This window comes from Bombyx mori, chromosome 14, assembly GCF_030269925.1.
Source record: "Bombyx mori chromosome 14, ASM3026992v2".
NCBI classification, from domain to species: Eukaryota; Metazoa; Arthropoda; class Insecta; order Lepidoptera; family Bombycidae; genus Bombyx; species Bombyx mori.
This window is the reverse complement of record NC_085120.1, coordinates 3,102,312-3,123,636: the sequence shown is the minus strand read 5'-3', so window position 1 is coordinate 3,123,636 and position 21,325 is coordinate 3,102,312. Positions and strand designations below refer to the sequence as shown.

Here is a 21,325-nt window from a genome sequence, read left to right as displayed (position 1 = left end):
TTGTTTCAGGTGGTCGGCATACCTGAAAACGATGACATGAAAGTAGCTTATGTTTACGTCAATCATCCGAACGAGAGTGACGCGGACATTTGGTGTGACGGTACCTCTGCGGAAGAATGTAATGAATTATTGAACTTCAAATTAGATAAATACGCTTACTGCTGCGATATCCAGACGTTTTACAAGGAGACAAGATTCAGTTTCGAGTGAGCTGACGTGTTGTTACGTCGTAACAAAATTCTAAAATATAAATTTAACTATGTATATAGTTATTTTGTTTGTGTGTAATGATTTTTTGTATTAATTTTATATTTTAGAATTTTGTTACGGCGTAACAGTGTTAGGACTAAACTCTATCACACAGTCTTTAGATTTGATGATTATGACACTTTGGTTCTTTTTATAAATATACTAGCTGACCCGGCGACTTCGTAGTGCCTCAATCGATAAATAAAAGACACATTAAGGTGACACATCAAAGGAAAAACAAAATTGTTTGTTTTTATATAATACCGAGCTTTTTTATATTTTCTCACCTTTTAAACCTTTCCTGGACTTCCACGAATAATTCAAGACCAAAATTAACTAAATCGGTCCAGCCGTTCTCGAGTTTTAAGCGAGCGAGACTAACGAACAGCAATTCATTTTTATATAATATGTAGATTAGTATAACTATAATAAAGAATCAATTTAAATAGCAGTCTTATTATACAAATATATTGTCGATGTTAAATTTTACCAGACTTTACAAGAGACGAACTTTAATAGAATTATACTACGTTATGCTATTTAGAAGCTTCGTAATCATGAATAAATGTTGTAATAACAATATCAAATGTAATAAAAGTTAAATAAAATAAGAATGGTTTTATTACAGCATTTTTTTTTTGTTTTGTATTCGAGCGCTGTTTTATTGTTAGATAATCCCGCAAATACTCCATTAACCTGTATACTATATTTCTGGCGCAAACCAATGATGGGCTTGGAGGGCGCAACAGTCGTTATACAATGGAATTGAGATTTAGATCTCTGTCGTGGAGTGCAACTTCTTTGACGGGACATACGGCTCACATTTTTTTTCCTACCTAAGCTGAGAGCCTTGAGAGACTATTTCAGCGTAACCTTAACTAGTAGGTGAGCTCACGGGGCTCAAACCTGATGACGTTGCTAACACGAACCCTAGCAAGAGCAGTGCTTCGCAGAATCTACCACCGAGTCGGAAATGCGACCCACTGAGAAGATCCGGCGAGAAACTCAGTGGGCTGTGTCCGAGGGTTAGAACGGCTCACAATGACTGGATGTAAGCTAAGAGACAGACTTGAACAGTTGTGATTCAAAAAGAAACAAAAGAAAAAGGAACGAGGACGACCGCCCACGAGCAGTGGTCATTTTTCATGCCCTTGTGGTTTGTTATTAAAATTGTCACTCGCTTTCGCGGGATTTTATACTCCGAACATATAAAACTCAGACACGCCAATTCAACAATATCTATAATGTGTACAATATTAAAATATAACTAAAGTAAAGTAAGCAACACTAGGCACTAGAAGAGACGAATTAAAATTAAAATTACGTTTTTACAATCAACTTAAATCGATGCGCGCGAATCTCGGTGCATGACGTCACGGGACACCTTTTTTTTGAAGTGAAACTTCTTTAGGCGCATGAGGGTAAAATTTTTACAGAACGTCACGCAGGCATGCAACGGAAGTGACATCAAACTACTATTTAAATTAAGTACTTGTCAAATGTCAGTAGCAGTAGTTGTTGTATTTTTCCAACTGGAAAAGCAAATGTATCATATCATACAGCCTAATATTTTATAATTATTTTGTAAAAAATGTTAATAGGAATTGAAATGAAATGAAAAGAATTTGGAACATTAATCAAATAGCATGAAATGAAATTAGTAAATTCAATTGGCAAAATATTGGTCATTTACAATTTAGAAATCTAAACATAACGTGACTAAGGTTTGAGATTGACATTTGACAGACTTTGGCGGGAACATATCTTCCTTTTTCCCTTCCTCTAAGTCTCGGAAATCTAAAGTTTTAGATTTGTATAAATATAAGCAACACTTATAAATTAGTTCGCCAAAAAAGTTTCACTCCTGACATGTGTACTTTGTACGCATGCACTTTTTTTTAACTCTGGGGAATCCAAGTCGAGTCCGGTCGAGGGGGGCAACGGACCGGATTATGTCGGACTCCGCCTGCGCGTTCAGGAACTCCGATCGCGACCGATGACGCCCGAGTGCGGCCGAATCTTGCCGGCTACACCCTTCTTAAAGACGTAAATAGACGACAAATAACGAATCGACCGTTCAGACCTCATTCACGTCGTGATGTGCATGGGCTACTTACTCTATACCGTTTCTAAAATTAACTACCCTAACATTATAAACTTCGATCTCTCGAAATCAATAATTGTCTACGCTTGAGCCTTCCAACAGTAAGCAAGTGAAGAATATGTATCTTTTTATAGATATAGTTAAAACTACTTTTTCAACACAACACGCCCTGGATATGTCCTTATGGATTCTTCAAATCCATTAACACTATTATTAGACGCCTGCGGCTCTAGCATTAGGAGCAGGCTTAGGGACCTTGGTGACCTTAGTCGTCGAACTCACTGATTTCTTGCTGGATCTTTTCAGCGGGTCCGGCTGAGTTTGTTTCACCGGTTCTTCTCAGGACTGTGACTTTTTTTGGAACCGGTGGTAGAGTTAACATTGTTATTTATATTTTGACATTCAACAAGTGTGTCATACTGACATCTAAGTTGAAATAAATGATTTTGAATTTGAATTCGAGTTTGGTCGCCATTTTGATCCGGTAGTAGATGCATTCGTGAAGCAGCTGCCTTTGAGCCGTTAGATCTCCTTCGGAGGCACTCCGGCTACTGTTAGTAAATCCCACACTCCTAGCTGAGCCCGTGCCCTCGCACATTTTTTTTTATTGCCGTATAGGCAGACGAGCATACGGCCCACCTGATGGTGAGTGGTTACCGTCGCTCATGGACGTCAGCAATGCCAGAGGCAGAGCCAAGCCCTGCCTACTTTTTAATACTCTCCACAAGCCTCGTTTGAAGAAGGACATGTCATAGCGCTCGGGAAACACCGTGGAGGGAAGCTCATTCCATAGCCGGATGGTACGTGGCAAAAAAGATCTCTGGAAACGCACTGTGGATGAACGCAGTGGCTCCAGGTAGTATGGATGAACTCTACTCCGCTGGCGGGCGGTGCGATGGTAAAAACGAGACGTTGGTATCATCTCGAACGATTCCTCAGAGCACATGTCCTGGAAAAACGGAAAAGGACTCCGGGCCACCAGTAATCGTTTCTTCGTAAAAAAATAATTATAACAAAACACAACAACTAGATCACAACCAATTCATTGTACGTACTCAGCTTAAATTAAACATAATACGTAGATATTGAGTGTGTATCTGAAATTACGAGAATAAAATCCTACGGTTTCTCTTATCAGTATAAGCGGAAACGTGTATATATATATATATATCAAAACAACAGACCGTTCTCAAAGTATAATGCACTCTGTTTGATATTTATTTGATGAGGTTATCAGTAATGCTCTTACTTTATTGCATTATTAAGGAGAGCTTTGCAATTGACGTATTAAATTAATAATAAATAAATTGCCGGGAGCAAATCACGCGCGGTCATTCGAACCCGATTTTGGATTCCCTGTGTTATGGGTACCGGGGACTGACAAACATATATCTTTCTTCTTCTTCTAATGCTTGATTGCTGCTTTTGAGAGACTTCTCCATCTCTCTCTATTTGTGGAGGTACGTGTACATTCAGTAAGGGAACACTTCGTAGATGACCTAATCAAGTCTGTCCACCTTGTGGATGATCGGCCGAGAGCGTTGACCGTCTACTCTTCCTTGAATCACTAAACGTTCCAATGAGCTTTCATTACGAATGATATGTCCAAGCATATTAAGGATTCGTAAACATATAAAAACATAAATATATACATAATGCCTGTTCATCACACAATGTTTGACTTTTTGAAAACAAGCTGATATTTGTGCAGTCAGATAGTTGTACAATCGTCGTGGCCTAAAGGATAAGACGTCCGGTCCATTCGTGTTGAGCGATGCATCGGTGTTCGAATCTCGCAGGCGGGTACCAATTTTTCTAACGAAATATGTGCTTAACAAATGTTCACGATTGACTTCCACGGTGAAGCAATAACATCGTGTAATAAAAATCAAAAACCCACAAAAATTATAATTTGCGTAATTACTGGTGGTAGGACCTCTTGTGAGTCCGCGCGGGTAGGTACCACCGCCCTGCTTGTTTCTGCCGTGAAGCAGTAATGCGTTTCGGTTTGAAGGGTGGGGCAGCCGTTGTAACTATACTTGAGACCCTAGAACTTATATCTCAAGGTGGGTGGCGCATTTACGTTGTAGATGTCTATGGGCTCCAGTAACTTAACACCAGGTGGGCTGTGAGCTCGTCCACCCATACAAGCAATAAAAAAAAAAGTCAAAGTTCGGAACTGCTGATAAAAATAATGTATCTGCACCGCTTTGTGTAGTTTCAAATTCATCTATAAACTCTTTTATTTCTGTTATAAGTTGAAAGAGCTAAAAAAGCAATTTAGATTCGCCTAAATATCATGAAGGTAATAAATACTATTTCTCAATTAATTGGAAACGAGAGCGAAATGTCTAACTGGCCCTTAACAAATACGTAGAAACTCGCAAAGCCCTCATTGTTTGCAATAGTCATAGGCGAACGCGCAAAATAATTCAGTTATTATCGAATTAAAACTAAAACCAAAGTGATGTCGCGCAAATATTTCAATATTTTACTTCTGTTTATTATCATGATAACCGAAGTAACGTGTAAAAGTTTTACAGTTGTTATCGATACAACGGAATCTATGGACGATGAGATTAATATTATAAAAGCAAACATTGGTGAAGTTGTGAGAAATTTAAACAATAAATCGACAGTGTCTGATTACATTCTTGTGCCTTTCAATGATCCAGGTATGTCAACAATAAACTTATCAATGTAAGACGCTTTAGTTTTGTGAATGATTTTTAAGGGAAACAATCTTAAATCAATCTTGCTTAACAATAGCATCTTGTTCGAAATAAATATATGTTTCAAATGTTTTTTGTTTAGCGCGTAATGTATAACAATACAAAGATCATTAATTTACATAATTAACGCAAGTTTTTATGTAAAACACTAGCAGACCCGGAAGACTTCGTAGTGCCTTAATCGATAAATAAAAGACCTAAAATTTTGTATAAAATAAACTTAAAACAAACAAAAGGAATCCGTCCGACGCGGCGACAGAGGACACATTCAAAGGGAAAACAAAATTGTTATTTTTATTTAATTCCGAGCACTTTCATATTTATCTACCTTTTAAACCTTCTCTGGACTTCCACAAATAATTCAAGACAAGAATTAGCCAAATCGGTCCAGCCGTTCTCGAATTTTAGCGAGACTAACGAACAGCGATTCATTTTTATATATATAGAAGATATTCAATTAAACAATTACACTACTTAACCTATTATTGACATGTAGGATGCCTTTGGACATTTTTATTATTTTTCATGTTTCATTTTTATATATAAGTATATGTAAAATGTAATTTTTATAAGAATATGTAAAATGTAAAACATATTCAATGAAAAACCATTACTTAGTTCGTTAGTAGTTCGTTTCGGCTTCGGTTTTAGAAACAAGTCCAATACGCTGCTAGAATATTGATCCCGAAATATAAGTGTGATAAAAAAGTAAATCGATTATAGATGTGGGTACCGCATTGATAACAAGAACTGCCGATGACTTCATATGTTCTTTGACCACATTAACCACGAGCGGTGGTAAAGACTGTCCAGAGAACTCTTTGGCCGGAATCGAGCATGCCTTACGTGTGAGCGACCCAGAGTCAACAATATACGTGTTCACGGATGCATATCCGAAGAATTACGGAAATATGCCCTCAGTTTTGGATTTGTGCACTAATAAATATAGTCAGGTGAGATATTATTTTTTTATTGTAAATAATAGATAGTTTTAAAATTACCATTGTTATTTCGTAAAAACGTATTACTACTGGTGGTATGACGTCTTGTGAGTCCGCAACAGTAAGTACCACCATCCTGCCTATTTCTGAGGTGAAGCAGTAATGTGTTTCGGCTTGGAGGATGCGGCAGACGTTGTACTGTAAAAACGGAGACCTCAGAACTTATTTCTCGAGATGAATAGCAGCATTTACATTGTAGATATCTATAGGCCCCCGGTAGCCACTTAACAACAGATGGGCCGTGAGCTTGTCCACCCATCTAAGGAAAACCGTCTAAAAATTAACACCATGCATCTGGTAGTTTAGTGGGTATCTGAGTAGTCATTAAAATGAGTTTGAAGCTTTCTACGCTTTGGTGTGGTCCACTCCTGTGGCATCCTTCAAACCGGTAAAAACGCGTGACTACACCCACGACAATAATACCAACAATAATACCAGTGTCTCTCGCAAAACAAGTGGCGATATTAAAAAGCCACTATCAACTAGAGCCTCCTACGTCGACCCTGTCCCGCCGCCTCAATGGCCTCAACTGGGCTCGGACCTGGTTGGTGAGGTTTAACTCCCTTATACCGGATTTCAGTGATTTTTACCTGTAAAAAAATCAACTAGAACCTTAAGGCAGACGCCTATTCTATTTAATTTAATTGTTACAATCATTTCTACACCTGATAGCGTCAAAATGTAGATGGGAAATATGAATTCATAAATAAGACATTTTTTCGTGGTGGCATTATGGTAATATGAACATTTTTAGCTGGCATCATTAATGGTTGTTTTTAATAAGCTTTTATTAGCTTCAGACGTATGTATGTTAGTATGTAACGGAATCTTTCAACATGCTTTTGACCCTCTTCAAAAGGTCGGATTTACTCGAAATTTGGTATACTTACTAAGGACCGATGACAATTCAATATTAAAATAAATATTAAAAAAATTTAAATACAACAAAAAAATGAAAAATAAATAATAGTTAAAAAAAAAACTAACAAAATACGCTTTTATAGAAAATCCGACTAAAAAATAGAAAATAAAATTTTAATAAATTTGAATTAAAAATAGTGCAAGAAAAAATGATTTTATTGTGTGATTGTATGATTGTATTGTGTAAAAAAGCGTGGGGTGCATGGTATCAGTAGTTATAAATATTTTATGAACAAATATGACCAGAAGGGTTATTTTGATAATATCCTGAAAAGCACCCCACGCTTTTTTACACCATTTTAATTCAAATTTATTAAAATTTATTTTCTATTCTTTAGTTGGACTTTTTATAAAAGTGTATTTTGTTGGTTTTTTTTAAACTATTATTTATTCCTAATACAAATTTAACGTTTTCTTGCAGGTCCATATAATACTGACCGGTGTATGCTATATGTCGGCCAGAAATTCCGCTGGTCGCCTTGACTTGTATTATGAAGTCGCGAGGGCTTGTGGTGGAGTTGTACTGCAGTTCGAGTCAGCGCATAACCTCAGACAGGTAACATAAATAATAAGAGACTCTTGCGCTGTTAACGGTACTTTCGGCTATACATTAAAGCCTTCGTCAAACAGAACGCGTACTTAGCGCGCGTCAGAGCGCTAAACTAACGCCGCGCTATGACGCCGAGGTGTATTGTACTACTACGGTATTATACAACTGTATATCAAACAGAGCGCCAGCGCTATAGCGCTCATAGCGCTGGCGCTCTGTTTGACGGTATGTTACCACAGTAGTACAACACATCTCGGCGTCATAGCGTAGCGCTCTGACGCGCGCTAATTACGCGTTCTGTTTGGCGAAGCCTTAAAACTCCATCTAACAACTCAAAGTGGGTACCGGCAATAGCTCTTTCTATGTATATTATATCTATGTAGAATGCGCGAAAACATGTGAAAAGAGTGTGAAACGAAACGTTACGATATGAGTGAGAGAAAATGGTAAGAAAAGGAGAGAACAATGAAAGAAAAAAGCCAGATGACGCAGACGCTTGAGTGAGCGATGAGTAAAAAAGGGTGTCAATGATTGGGGGTCAGTCGACTCGAGGTAAGGCAATTCGGGACGCGCTGGTATAAAACGTCGATTATTTAGTTACTCCCCAATGGGGTAGGAGATACCTAGTATCTCAAAAGCGAATAGCGGAAAATTTGGAACGAGAACAATGAAACTAAAATAGTGAATCAGTTTTATATTAAGCGCCAAGTTCCCAATTCTACCTCTTTCTCGTATCTGCGCAAAAACTTCTTCCAATCCAGAAAAATATTCTAATATTCTTCGTAATCATTCCGCATCTTAGCCAACAACTTAGTTACGTGCCAGTTTTTCTATTTATTTGTTTGTTTCTCAAATCATGGCGTAGGATTAACGTCGTAGAAAGCAAAAGACGCTGCAAAAATCTGATGAACATGAAATCTGTGGCGGTAGCTATCATAAAACAGAAAAGACGGGTACCTGAATTTCACAAACGAGATTGATAAGTGTACATATACATAATATATACATATTTAAGTTACAAATAATAATATTTTGACTGTCTGTTTATTGAGCAATTTCGCTCGCTCAGTGGAAGATCTTATCTTTGTCGTTATCAAGTTGTTGTGGCCTTTTCTGATTTTTGCACCTCGTCCAATTGTGAGTCTAATTCACATTTTATTACAGGCATTTTCATATATTAATGAGCTGAACAGAAACGCGTGGAATGAAGTTATAGTTCACGACAACATCAGAGGACAGAAACAGATAAATGTGAGTTTTAAGACAATGCTTCGTCTTGGCCCCTAGTTATACTTATTAGAAAATAATCACTAACGAACGTAGAGAATTACGAGTTAATAGCTTTTTATTGTTAATTTTTATTGTTTTATTGTTTATGATCGCTTGAAGTCGTAGGGGCCTAAAAAATAAAATGCCCTGTGCATTCATATCGAGCGATATAGTTTTGCCAGTGTTCGAATCCCGCAGGCGGGTACCAATTTTTCTAATTAAATGAAATACGTACTTAACAATTGCTCACAATTGACTTCCACGGTGAAGGGATAATATCGTGTAATAAAAATCAAACCCGAAAAAGTTATAATTTACATGATTTTTGGTGGTAGGGCGTCTTGTGAGTCTGCACGGGTAGGTACCACCACCCTGCCCATATCTGCCGTGAAGTAGTATAATGCGTTTCGGTTTGAAGGGTGGAGCAGGCATTTTACTGTCAAAATAAGAACCATAGAACCCACGTTTCAAGTTAGTGGCACCATTAAGATTGTTGATGTCTATGGGCTCCGGTAACCACCTAATAATACCATGTGGGCCGTGAGCTTGTCCATACATCTAAGCAACAAAAAAATCGTTTGGTAAATGGTAGGGACGTACTAACATCTCTTCGAAGTCATCGAGAATTCCAGCTTAAAGGAATAATTATAATAAAAACTAGCTGACCTGGCAGACTTCGTAGTGCCTTAAAAAAACCTAAACATTTGTATAAAATAAACTTAAAACAAACAAAAGGAATCCGTCCGACACATCAAAGGGAAAACAAAATGGTTATTTTTAATTAAATTTCGAGCATTTAAATATTTATCTACCTTTTAAACTTTCTCTGGACTTCTACAAAAATTTCAAGACCAAAATTAGCCAAATCGATCCAGCCGTTCTCGAGTTTTAACGAGACTAACGAACAGCAATTCATTTATATATATATATATATAAAAAAAAATAATTTAGGCAGCGTAACTCGGACAATGGAGGTGCACAATATTTATTTAGACTTTAGACCAGTCCCAGACTCGGTTCCAAAGTTCAGCGGCCCGGCACCTTCAAATAGGACCCCATTACTACTGCGCTGTATAAGGGCGATGGTGCCGGCTTCTTACCAAAAAATAGTAATGGTGTAGTTGGGGCATTTAGGTGCTCCAGGAGGAACATGAGTTCATTCACCTAGAGCAATGAAAATGATGAGTGCAACAAACTTGGACCTTTCAGTTTCTACTTAATCGGTATAGCAAAGACGCAATGGTAGTCGTTTATGGAGGAACTGTCCAGCTACAGATACAAGATGAAAAGGGTCTGATTGTAACTTTAGATCGGATTATTGACACCAGAAACGTCCAGGTGAGTTATATTGACATGGTTAATGTGGAAATCGGTCCACGTTATTAAAATAGCAGTCGTTATACATATCCCTTTTACTAAGTTAAACTACATACTAAACTAAACTACTTCTTCTTAGTAGCATACTTCATTGCTTAAGGTCGCATCCTTGAAAGGCCTTCGTGGCTCTTTGTACCATCAGCTTCCATTTCCTTCGGTTTTCGGCTTCTCTCAGGGCGGTCGTAACAGAGAGTCCGGTGAGCGCGGCTACCTGATCTGACCAACGGTTTGGCAGCCGGCTGGGGGGTCTTTTCCCTTCTACCTTGCCCACCATAGCCAATCTTTCAAGGTCGTCTAGTGGCCGCCGAGCAATGTGACCAAAGTAACCAAGAATCATTTGATAACAAATCGTAGACAGTCTTGTTTCTACGCGAAACTAACTACACTAGCTAACTAAAGTACACTATATTTAGATTGACCAGGTTGACGTGGTAGAGAAAATCGTTGCTATCTAAAGAATAAGACGTTAGCATTAAAATCTCGCAGGCAGTTAGTTACTGTTTGTTGCATTGAAATACGTATTTAACTCACGTTCACGAGTGATAAAGCTCGATGATGTAATAGTATCGTGCAATCAAAATGAAGCCCTCAGAAACAGGTTTTTGCTTAAGATACATTATTAAACGTTCGCACGAATAAGTATTAGAACCAGTCATGCGTTCCAATGAATTGTGGAAGAGCTGTTATACTATATTTTATGGTCCAACCGAGAGGGCTGGTGGTCGTGGCGCCGACGACCGCCAGTCCGGCGTCCCGAAGGGGAGGGTGATGGGAGAGATGTGCTCTAAACACTTCACTTTCCCCCTTTGCCTTTTCATGAGTTCTGTCTCATGTGAGGTTTGGACGTTGGTTGTTGAGCGACAGGAGGTTTTAGTCGGTTCGACTCCGACATGATCCACCCACCGTCCCCAGTGGAGGGCGGAAGTCGGAAGTCCGGCGATTTCCTCCTGACCAAAAAAAAAAAACTATATTTTATGGTGGTATAATCAAGGTGAGTGAATTAAAACTTCTATGGACTCTGTAACCACTCAAGGCCAGATGAGCCGCGAGCTCAACCACATCATCTAAACATTAGAGAGCAACTTAAAAACTGCTAAACAAGAGCTGTGGCAACAAACGCCACAGAATATAATCTCGAAATTGGTGAAAGCGAATTTCTTTTGATTCTGAAACATTAAACAAAACATTGCTAATTTTTCAGATGTTCCGAATAGAACCGAAACAAGGGAAATATTGTATGTTCATTCGGACTCACGAGGTAGTTTCAGTAACGCTGTACATAAAAAGTGATTTGGTCTTCTGTTTCGGATTCTCACCTAAATACCCTAAATCATTGGAGGAGACCAGCACTAGGCCTATGGCAGGTAAAATCATTTGTGGCAGTTTCATTAATAACATAAGTATTTTGTTGCAATTATATGAATTCGAAAGGGAAAGATCTTCGTAACGATTTGTGTAATTATCTGATAAATCTACGCAGCATAATATTTTATTGTATTGCCCGACTGTAAACTATTTTTACTAGTTGTCACCTAGTTTTCAAAATCCGACTTCTTCTTCTTTTTTTTTTTTTTCTCCACCTTATCCCTCTACGTGGGATCGGCACAGCTAGTTTTTCTCTTCCATTCTCTTCTATCAGCCGTCATCTCAACACTCACTCCTCTCTCTCTCATAACGTCATTCATACACTCCATCCATCTCTTCTTCAGTCGACCTCTTCCCCCTCTACCTTGCACTACCATTTCCATATATCTCCTAGTCACATGCATCTTCTCTCTACGCCATACCACGCTAACCGTCCGCCCCTTAATTTGTTGCTTACCGGGGCCACTTTCACACTTCCTCTGATATACTCATTCTTTATCTTGTCCATTCTTGTCACTCCACACATCCATCTCAACATTCGCATCTCTGCCGCATGCACTCCTCTTTCATGGTTTACTTTCGTCGCCCAATACTCAGATCCATACAGCACGATAGGCCTAATGATCGTTTTGTAAATTTTTCCCTTATTATTATTAAGTATTATTTTAAATTATAAGTTTGAACGTTATTATGGCTGTATTGTCAAAGACTTTACTTCTATAATCACAGATTTCGCTAAGGCTACACTATAGACAAATAATAAATATTAAAGACAAACAATATTAATGTATTCTTAATTTAATGACAGATTTGAACAATAAGCAAAAGAGTATATACGTGTATGTCAAACACATGGTAGTATGTGTTACGTTATTTTTATTGATTTTATGATTCATGATTTCATGATTCATGATTGATGAATTTCATTTTATATGCAAAATTTAAAAAAATATTAGCATTCTGTACTCCTTCTCTATATTTTATCTAAGTGTGGGAAATTACATACTCCTCCGTCCGCGCGATTTTCATAATAATGGGTACAAAGTTTTTGTTTGACATATTAATATATTATATTCTTATCAATAATCCCAATAATTTTCTTTCAAGCGACAACTACAAGCAATACTCCACGTATTTAACAGAGTTTTAAACAAGCCATAGAGAGAAATAGAAAGAGAGAATACACTTTATTGCACACCAAAACACAATTTACATTAAAAAAAGCCAAAAAATAGATAAATACAGATACCAAGTTATAGAGACGTCAAGATTTTTTTAATTTTTTTTATTGCTTAGATGGGTAAACGAGCTCACAGCCCACCTGGTGTTAAGTGGTTACTGGAGCCCATAGACATCTACAACGTAAATGCGCCACCCACCTTGAGACATAAGTTCTAAGGTCTCAGGTACAGTTACAACGGCTGCCCCACCCTTCAAATCGAAACGCATTACTGCTTCACGGCAGAAATAAGCAGGGTGGTGGTACCTACCCGCGCGGACTCTCAAGAGGTCCTACCACCAAGATTACTCTAAAAATCTTTTACGCTTTTTACGCTGTGTGGTTATAGTTCAATTAAGGCAACAACTAACCTCTCTGGTAGGTCAAACTAAAAATATTTTCACCGCATTCATTGTTCCCAGGTCGTTCGAACTACATACTAATAAGCGTAGTGGACACAAAGATACGATTGGTTTCGTTGGAAATGAAATGTGGTAATATGACGACTGTCATAAGCTTTGAATATACCACTAACGAAAGGTATTACACGAGCAGAGCATTTGTGGATCCCAACAGATTATGTCGCATCACGGTGAGTCGATCCTGTTACGCTAGCAGACGAGTAGACGGTCTACTGTTCATCAAATCCCGATAACAGACTACGCAAACATGAGACTCAAGTTTCGCGCCCTCCTTGCGTCGTATTCCTCACTGCTGAGAGTCGTGACCAAACTTTTGGATCATCTTCGCACGCACGATCTTTCTCCATCTGTTCTTGTATATGGCGGTGTGGAGGGCGTTGTGAAATGTCTCTGAAAATGAAGTTTCGCGTAATGATTTGTAAAAGAAAATTGTAAGAATTCTATCGTATTTAAATCAATTGTCATGAAAGAACAATACCTTTCAGGCAATAGGAGAGGATGAGAATTCTCAAGGATTTATAGGTGCTACAAAGTTACTCAAGCCACAAGAACAAGGCAAGTATAACAAGATTCAAAGGTACTAATAGAAAAAAATTAGAAAAAAAATAACGTAAATCCTAGTCCTTTTGTTTTAAGTAGAAATCCAAGGTACCAAGCTCGTATCAATATCTGTCCCAAAGATTTCTTGCATTGCGGTTCGCAAAGATAAAATTGTGCTTTCTTAGGATGAAGGCCTTCTAAAATTTTGAAAGCCGTGACGGGTGCCAATGCTTAGGTATTACCTATGCGTTGCGTTAACTACTGGATACCAGATGATCTGTCAGTTCTTCTACCCATAACAGCAACAGCTTATGCACAATAAAAAATAACTTATTCTTTTACAGTGTCAAATATTTCGGCGCTAAAACCAACTGTAGTGATTATTGATCCAGAATATACGCTGTTCGACTTTGGCACCGATGTTTCATTGACGTGCAAAATAAAAGGACATCCAGAGCCTGTTGTGAAATGGGAAGATGATGACGGCCACTTACATCCTTCCGAGGTTAATTACAATCGCGTGGTTCCAGATGCATTCGCGAAGCAGCTACACTTGATCTGTTAGGTTTTCTTCGGAGACACTCGGGCAGCTCTTAGTAAACCCCACCCCTCCTGGCTGACCCGGTATTTGCCCACCTGTCCTGGTGAAACTGGAAAGGCCTCCGAGCCACAAGTAATCCTTTCTTCCAAAAAAATGTGATAGGTCTGAGGTAGTCTTCATATTGCTACCTACTACTAAAAGAATAGGTTGTTGGACTTTCACTGTTATTGTCATTGTAAGGAGACGATTCAATGTCCCATCTGATAGTCATTAGTTACCTTACGCTAATAGATGTCAGCAGTGGGATACAGCCAAACTGACAGACTACCTATCCATAAAAAATCTCTCCCCAAATCCCATTTGATGAAGGATATGCCAAAGCACTCGGGAAACACCGATGAAGGAAATTCCAGTTGTATGGTGCTTGGCAAAAAATATTTCTAGAAACGCACTAACTATGAACTGTTCTACTTAGTATGAATTAACTCAATGGTGATGAGCAGTGTAATGATAAGAATCGAAGTCCCTCCCTAGACCTCTAGACCCGTGAGAACAGGATAGTCACTTATTTTGTTTTTAGCTGATCCTGCTCGAATTACCCTCGACTTACATCAGTTACGTTACGATAACGAACATAACACGGAACATGACCATTTCCTGCAAAGCTGAGAACACAGAAGGTTCATCTGAAACCAGTCTCCATGTTTATATTAACAAGACATTTACTTTTGACATTGTGCAAACGCCGTCAGGTATTCAGTTTATTTTTATTCAATATCGATTTGAAGGGTAGGTAGGACAACTGTTCATAATAAGATCTTATCTAAGTCTCATTTTTCTGCCATGGGAACCTACAGAGGTAGGTGACATTATCTTGTTTATTTCTACCGCGAAGGAACTATGCGCCTTATTCAAAGAATAGAATGGTTGTTAAGCAATTAAGCTGAGTCTTGAAATTTAGACACCATATCCAACTTGGATGATTTTTTTAAGACATCACCAGCCAATTTTCACCATAAACAGCCCAGCAATAGAATGTTTTTTTTTTTGACATAATAACGCTTCTTATACTATTTTTCAGATATAACAATAGAATACGGCGAAGAAGATACAGTATTTTGTGAGGTGTCTGCTTACCCCGAAGCCACCACAAAATGGTATCACAACAACTCCGAAATAGTCTCCTCCCAGAATCTCCAGCTGATACCAGACGACAATGCCATGGTTATTAAAAACATGACTTTAGATTACACGGGCGATTATAAATGTGTCGTCGAGAACGTCGCTAATAAAAAAGAATTTGATTTTGTCATCAGTATATCCGGCTTGGGTAAGTTTAGGCTATCTTTTGTAGATAAAATCATAACAATAAATGCGGGAGCCTTATTTTTCATTACATTAATACCAACGGAAGATTCGTGAATAATTCGGTAGGCAGCGGCTGGGCTCTGCCCTTGGCATTGCTGAAGTCCATGGGCGACGGTAACCACTCACCATCGGGTGGGCCGTATGCTCGTCTGCCTACAATAGCAATAAAAAATAAATAATAATAATAATACAATGAGGCAACCCCGACTAGTGGCAAAAATAAAAAAGGTATGAACCGACATTGCAGGAGCAGAATAAAACCAAACCGCTGCTATTAGCTGCCAAAAAATTTACTAGAATACTGTAATATAAAAACTGCTTTTTTAGGGATCGAGTCTAACGTTTTTTTTATTTTTTTTTATTGCTTATATGGGTGGACGAGCTCACAGCCCACCTGGTGTTAAGTGGTTACTGGAGCCCATAGACATCCACAACGTAAATGCGCCACCCACCTTGAGAGACAAGTTCTAAGGTCTCAAGTATAGTTACAACGGCTGCCCCACCCTTCAAACCGAAACGCATTACTGCTTCACGGCAGAAATAGGCAGGGTGGTGGTACCCACCCGCGCGGACTCACAAGAGGTCCTACCACCAGTAAAGTAAAAGTAACGTGTGATTTTTTAGTTTTTGAGGTAGACTCATAGTCGCTCACCAAGTATAATGACACTTGAATAAGTCAAGAGACCGTAGAGACCATTTTCCACTTTGGACATTTACATTAAATTCTCTATAGTAAAAAAACAACTTAAAACTGATATTTCATTTGCAGAATCCCCTCAGATTGAAATCAATACACGAGAAATCGTATTGAGACCAGGTGATTCAGCGGAACTCAATTGCAGGTACACTTTTTCTTCTTCGTCTCACTTCGGTTTCCTCATGTCATTACCATCTCCTCGCAACAACTTATAGGTACTAAAGCTCATTTTTTTTATTTTATTGCTTAGGTGGTTGGACGATCTCACAGCCCACCTGGTGTTAAGTGGTTACTGGAGCCCATAGACATCCACAACGTAAATGCGCCACCCACCTTGAGATATAAGTTCTAAGATCTCAAGTATAGTTACAACGGCTGCCCCACCCTTCAAACCGAAACGCATTACTGCTTCACGGCAGAAATGGGCAGGGTGGTGGTACCTACCCGTGCGGACTCACAAGAGGTCCTACCACCAGTTATTTGTTTTTCATTGTATCACCAATTAATGTATCGTTAAATTGGGAAACGTCTCATTTCTAGGATCTTGAAAGGAAATCCTGCCCCTCTTATCACTTGGCAACACAAATCTGCAGACGAATTCGCTTCTGACGAACTACCCGAATATTCTATTATAGTTGGAAATAAGCTTAGGATTTTATCTATTAAAAAGGAACATGAAGGAATATACCGATGCACAGCTGTAAATCTCATGGGCGAAAGCTCAGCGGAAGTAACGTTGAAAGTTCAATGTTAGTATCTACATAAAGATTGGCAGTTGAGCGCGAGTGACGAGTTAAGTTATGAAAAAATGGACTCCCTCGTCGAAGATCTTCCATTGGAATGATCTGACCCTGAAAAAAGCGGTTACTGAAAGCCCATGAAAGACTCCTCCTAAATACATATCGGGGTCTTAATTGTATTAGAAATAAAGTTTCCGATCAGACCAAAAACAAGACCTCCTAGTGCTTGGAGCTACTAGTAGCCAGTATTAGTAGTTACTGGGTCAAGCCGCCATCACACTGATGGTCAGATCTGATGTGATACCTTACCTGAAGATAACATTAATGTAAGAACCTCTGTTTGAGTTTTCATTGCAATGCAGTGAAGTCCAGGAAAGATATATAAAAAGAAAAAAGAACAAAGAAATATCAGCTCCAATAATCCAAGGAATCTTTAATTTAATATTTTTTTAGTTTGATAGTTCGATGATGAAATATTTGTGGATATAGTCTCTTTTTTTGTGAAAATGTTTCGAAAACTACGCTTTAAATATTTTGAATTTACTACCCTTTTGGTGATTAGATTCCCTTCAACACGAGATTGATAGATTTCCAATTATTTTAAAACATAAACGATTTACAATTCTCGTGCCGAGTTAGATTAAACTAGAAAAAAATTAATTGGTGGTCTGTAAAATCGGCTTACAGACGATAGTATCACGTGATAACGTCAGTAGCAGAACTATTCCAACCGCTAGCTCTGACGTCACGCGAGAAAAGAGATTAATGCGTCACAAGCCAACGCTTGGGCCGATTGTGCCTCTCTATCGCTTGTTTCGCTCTCTCGCTTGCACGCTCAGGCTCAGGTGGAACGTGACACTTTTCCGTGCGTGCAGTCGGTGCTCATAAAAACTATTTATAAAAAGTTATCACGTCAAAAAGTTTTATTTTATTGCCCTTATAGGCAGACTAGCATACAGCCCACCTGATGGTGAGTGGTTACCTTCACCCATGGACTTCAGCAATGCCAGGGGCAGAGCCAAGTCGCTGCCTACCGCTTAATACTCTCTACAAGTCTCCACAACTTTTCAATAGTCCCAATTGTTTTGACTTGAATTGCAGTTGCTCCTGTCATTAAAGATGATGTTATATATCCCCAAACTGTGCCGGTGAAGGAGGGAGATAATGTGGAACTACCTTGTGACGTCACAGCATCACCGGAAGCTGTAGTTAGATGGGAAATGTCACAAGATGATGTTATAATCCCACTGGATCAAAGACACGTTACAGATGACCAGAATACACATAGGTATGTTCTGGGATTGCTTTTTTTAATTTAATGGCAAATAAGCTAAGGCTTATATTTAGTCATGGTTAAACTTGAGGTCAAAAGTATTGAAATGTGGTTTTTGTTCCAATCTTCGAGGAAAGTCAATATGCACCAATAGATCTGAAGAAAAATTGATTTTTAATGATTAAGCGCTAAGCGAATGGTCTAAGATCTTATTGTCTTATTTCAGATTTACTGCCTTGTGGAGAGATTCCGGTCATTATCACTGTATTGCCGAAAATGCCCTGGGAACAGCAAAGAAAACCATTCTAGTAAATGTCTTAGGTGAGTATCTATTAGATCTCTGTCGAGAACACTTCAAAAGCAAAAGAAATACAATTATTATCGTGTTATGATATATTCGTAGCCAGTTATGATTTATATTTAAACTGTGGTCGACTTAATAATTATTTGTCTATTGTTTTCCGCATGTTTCAGTGGCCCCATACATCGAAACACCACAGTCAAAAACATTGACAGTTCGTTCAGGCTCAACTGTCAAACTAGCGTGCAACGTTCTATACGGTAATCCGGCTCCATCTTTGAAATGGAAATTCATAAATAAGGATTCCACGTCTAGGATACTCAGGTAGTTTATTATTTTTTTATTATTTTCAAAAAAAAAACCTTTTTGACGTCGTTGAAATTCGGCGAAACGGAAATGGAACATTGAAAGTGACATAAGAAAGAAAGACAGCCAGCTATAAGTTTTTACCGCGCGTAAGCTGCGCATGTTTCATATTTTTCGTTTTTTTTTCCGACCCCCCCGTACTAACTTTTTTAAGTCACCATAAAATGCATCACGGTTCAATTAACACCTTTGAAAAGTTTCTGTGGTAATTGACATGTTTTTAATTTATTTGTCTTATCATTATTGGTTATACAATTGTGTTAGTAGGGCAAGTCTTGTCAGACTTATAATATATTTTTATTTTATATCGTGTAAGTAAACATTAAAAAATAGCTGAGAGATACCATTAAGAGGCTGAGGTAGCGCGTTATGTTTTTTTTTATTGCTTAGATGGGTGGACGAGATCACAGCCCACCTGGTGTTAAGCGGTTACTGGAGCCCATAGACATCTACGACGTAAATGCGCCACCCACCTTGAGATATAAGTTGTAAGGTCCCAGTATAGTTACAACGGCTGCCCCACCCTTCAAATCGAAACGCATTACTGCTTCACGGGAGAAATAGGCAGGGCGGTGGTACCTACCCGCGCGAACTCACAACATGTCCTGCCACCAGTAAATTATTGCCTACCGTGCAATTTGTGTGCACGTATACACATTACATCGTGAATGCTGCAGTTCATATTTAGAAACAATATCGATGTCTCAAGCTACATCAGAATGTTTATCCAACAGTCGAAATAGCAACACGCAGTTGCTTCTTGGCAGATGCATGCATCCTTGTGATCTCATAGTGCTTCCCATGTAAATAAATATAAAGGCTTACCAGTAAGCTTTAGAAATGATATTGAAATGATACATTTTCGCAAATTGCCAGAAACCTTTCTTTTTAATCATTATTTTGTGAGACTGTAATCTAAATGAATTGCTGTTCGTTAGTCTCGCTAAAACTCGAGAACGGCTGGACCGATTTGGCTAATTTTAGTCTTGAATTATTTGTGGAAGTCCAGAGAAGGTTTAAAAGGTAAATAAATATGAAAATGCTCGGAATTAAATAAAAATAGCAATTTTGATTTCCCTTTGAATGTGTCCCCCGTCGGACGGATTCCGTTTGTTTGTTTTGGGTTTATTTTGTACAAAAGTTTAGGTCTTTTATTTATCGATTGAGTCACTACAAAATTTACCGGGTCAGCTAGTCATTAATAAATTATTAAGTAATCCGTAGTTTACCTTTGTTGTCTCGTGTGACGTCAAAGGGTTGTCTTGAATTAAAATGTTGGATGTTTTAATTTACAGAAACAACAGGACGAGTTCGTTAACCTTGAACAATGTCAACAAATTAAATGAAGGTTCCTATATGTGCATCGTGGACAATGCACTAGGCTCTGACAGGATTAAATATCAATTAAAAGTTGAATAATAATAAAAAAAAATTTAATATAAATTAGAAATTATTACATTATTATTACATTAAGATTATTAATGATTTATGATGAATAAATAAAAATATATTTTTAAATTTGTGATTTTATTTTGTTGTAAAAGATGAATGAAATAGACCGAGCTTTAATACTTAAGAGGAAAAGCATCTGCCAAGACGTTAGTAGAATAATTAAATAATTCTGTTACCATCCCTCACGGTGTTTCCCGAGCGCTATGACATGTCCTTCTTCAAACGAGGCTTGTGAAGAGTATTAAGCGGTAGGCAGCGACTTGGCTCTGCCCCTGGCATTGCTGAAGTCCATGGGCGATGGTAACCACTCATCATCAAGTGGGCCGTATGCTCGTCTGCCTACAAGAGCAATAAAATAATAATAATAAATCTGGTGACTCCAGGACTGAGAGCCTGTAAAAAATACATTGAAAACGATTTCTTAGATTAAGTTCAGAAAAAAATAGCTAGTAAATAAAGCTAGTCTAATTTTCAATTTGTTTGTCAACCGCTTTTATTTGTTTGTAGCTATTAATGAGTTTTAGTATCAGTGGCAAATATATGTACTTATATCTTTCTTCAAAAAAGAATAGTTAAGTGCTATTCACCTTCGCCTGTCTTCCATTTTTTCGGTGTAGTAGTTATGAATCATACTAAAATAGTTTTTTTTTTGTTGGAAATACAGTTTTATTTCATTAAAACGTCAATAGAAAAAATCAGAGTAAATGTTTTAAGTAAAATAAATCTAAATCATGAGGCGTCAGTGTCAAAATCTAATTTTGATTTTGCGAACACTACCAAGAATAATAATATAACACAAACGAATTAGTAGTGAGTGTGAACGAGTGCCATGAAGGCT

The 21,325-nt window shown here is 38.0% G+C and overlaps 2 protein-coding genes across 2 annotated transcripts in view; both read left to right on the top strand.

Annotated features, from left to right (window-relative positions):
* Positions 1 to 863, top strand: part of LOC101742719 (hemicentin-1) — a 36,257-nt gene extending 35,394 nt beyond the window's left edge. The window contains exon 30 of the mRNA XM_021353194.3: positions 10 to 863. Coding sequence (XP_021208869.2) covers positions 10 to 210 — 201 coding nt within the window. The 3' untranslated portion in view covers positions 211 to 863. The remainder of the gene's footprint in view (positions 1 to 9) is intronic.
* Positions 864 to 4,752: 3,889 nt separating this feature from the next.
* On the top strand, positions 4,753 to 20,553 carry LOC101737476 (hemicentin-2). Its single transcript, XM_038015456.2, has 17 exons — positions 4,753 to 5,028; positions 5,809 to 6,038; positions 7,429 to 7,563; positions 8,722 to 8,808; positions 10,036 to 10,164; positions 11,405 to 11,567; positions 13,210 to 13,379; positions 13,695 to 13,764; positions 14,094 to 14,254; positions 14,871 to 15,042; positions 15,372 to 15,620; positions 16,428 to 16,500; positions 16,896 to 17,104; positions 18,197 to 18,383; positions 18,595 to 18,689; positions 18,843 to 18,993; positions 20,331 to 20,553. Exons 1-17 carry the CDS (start codon positions 4,821 to 4,823, stop codon positions 20,452 to 20,454), a joined length of 2,613 nt encoding a protein of 870 aa, XP_037871384.1. The 5' UTR covers positions 4,753 to 4,820; the 3' UTR covers positions 20,455 to 20,553.
* The last annotated feature ends 772 nt before the right edge of the window (positions 20,554 to 21,325 follow it).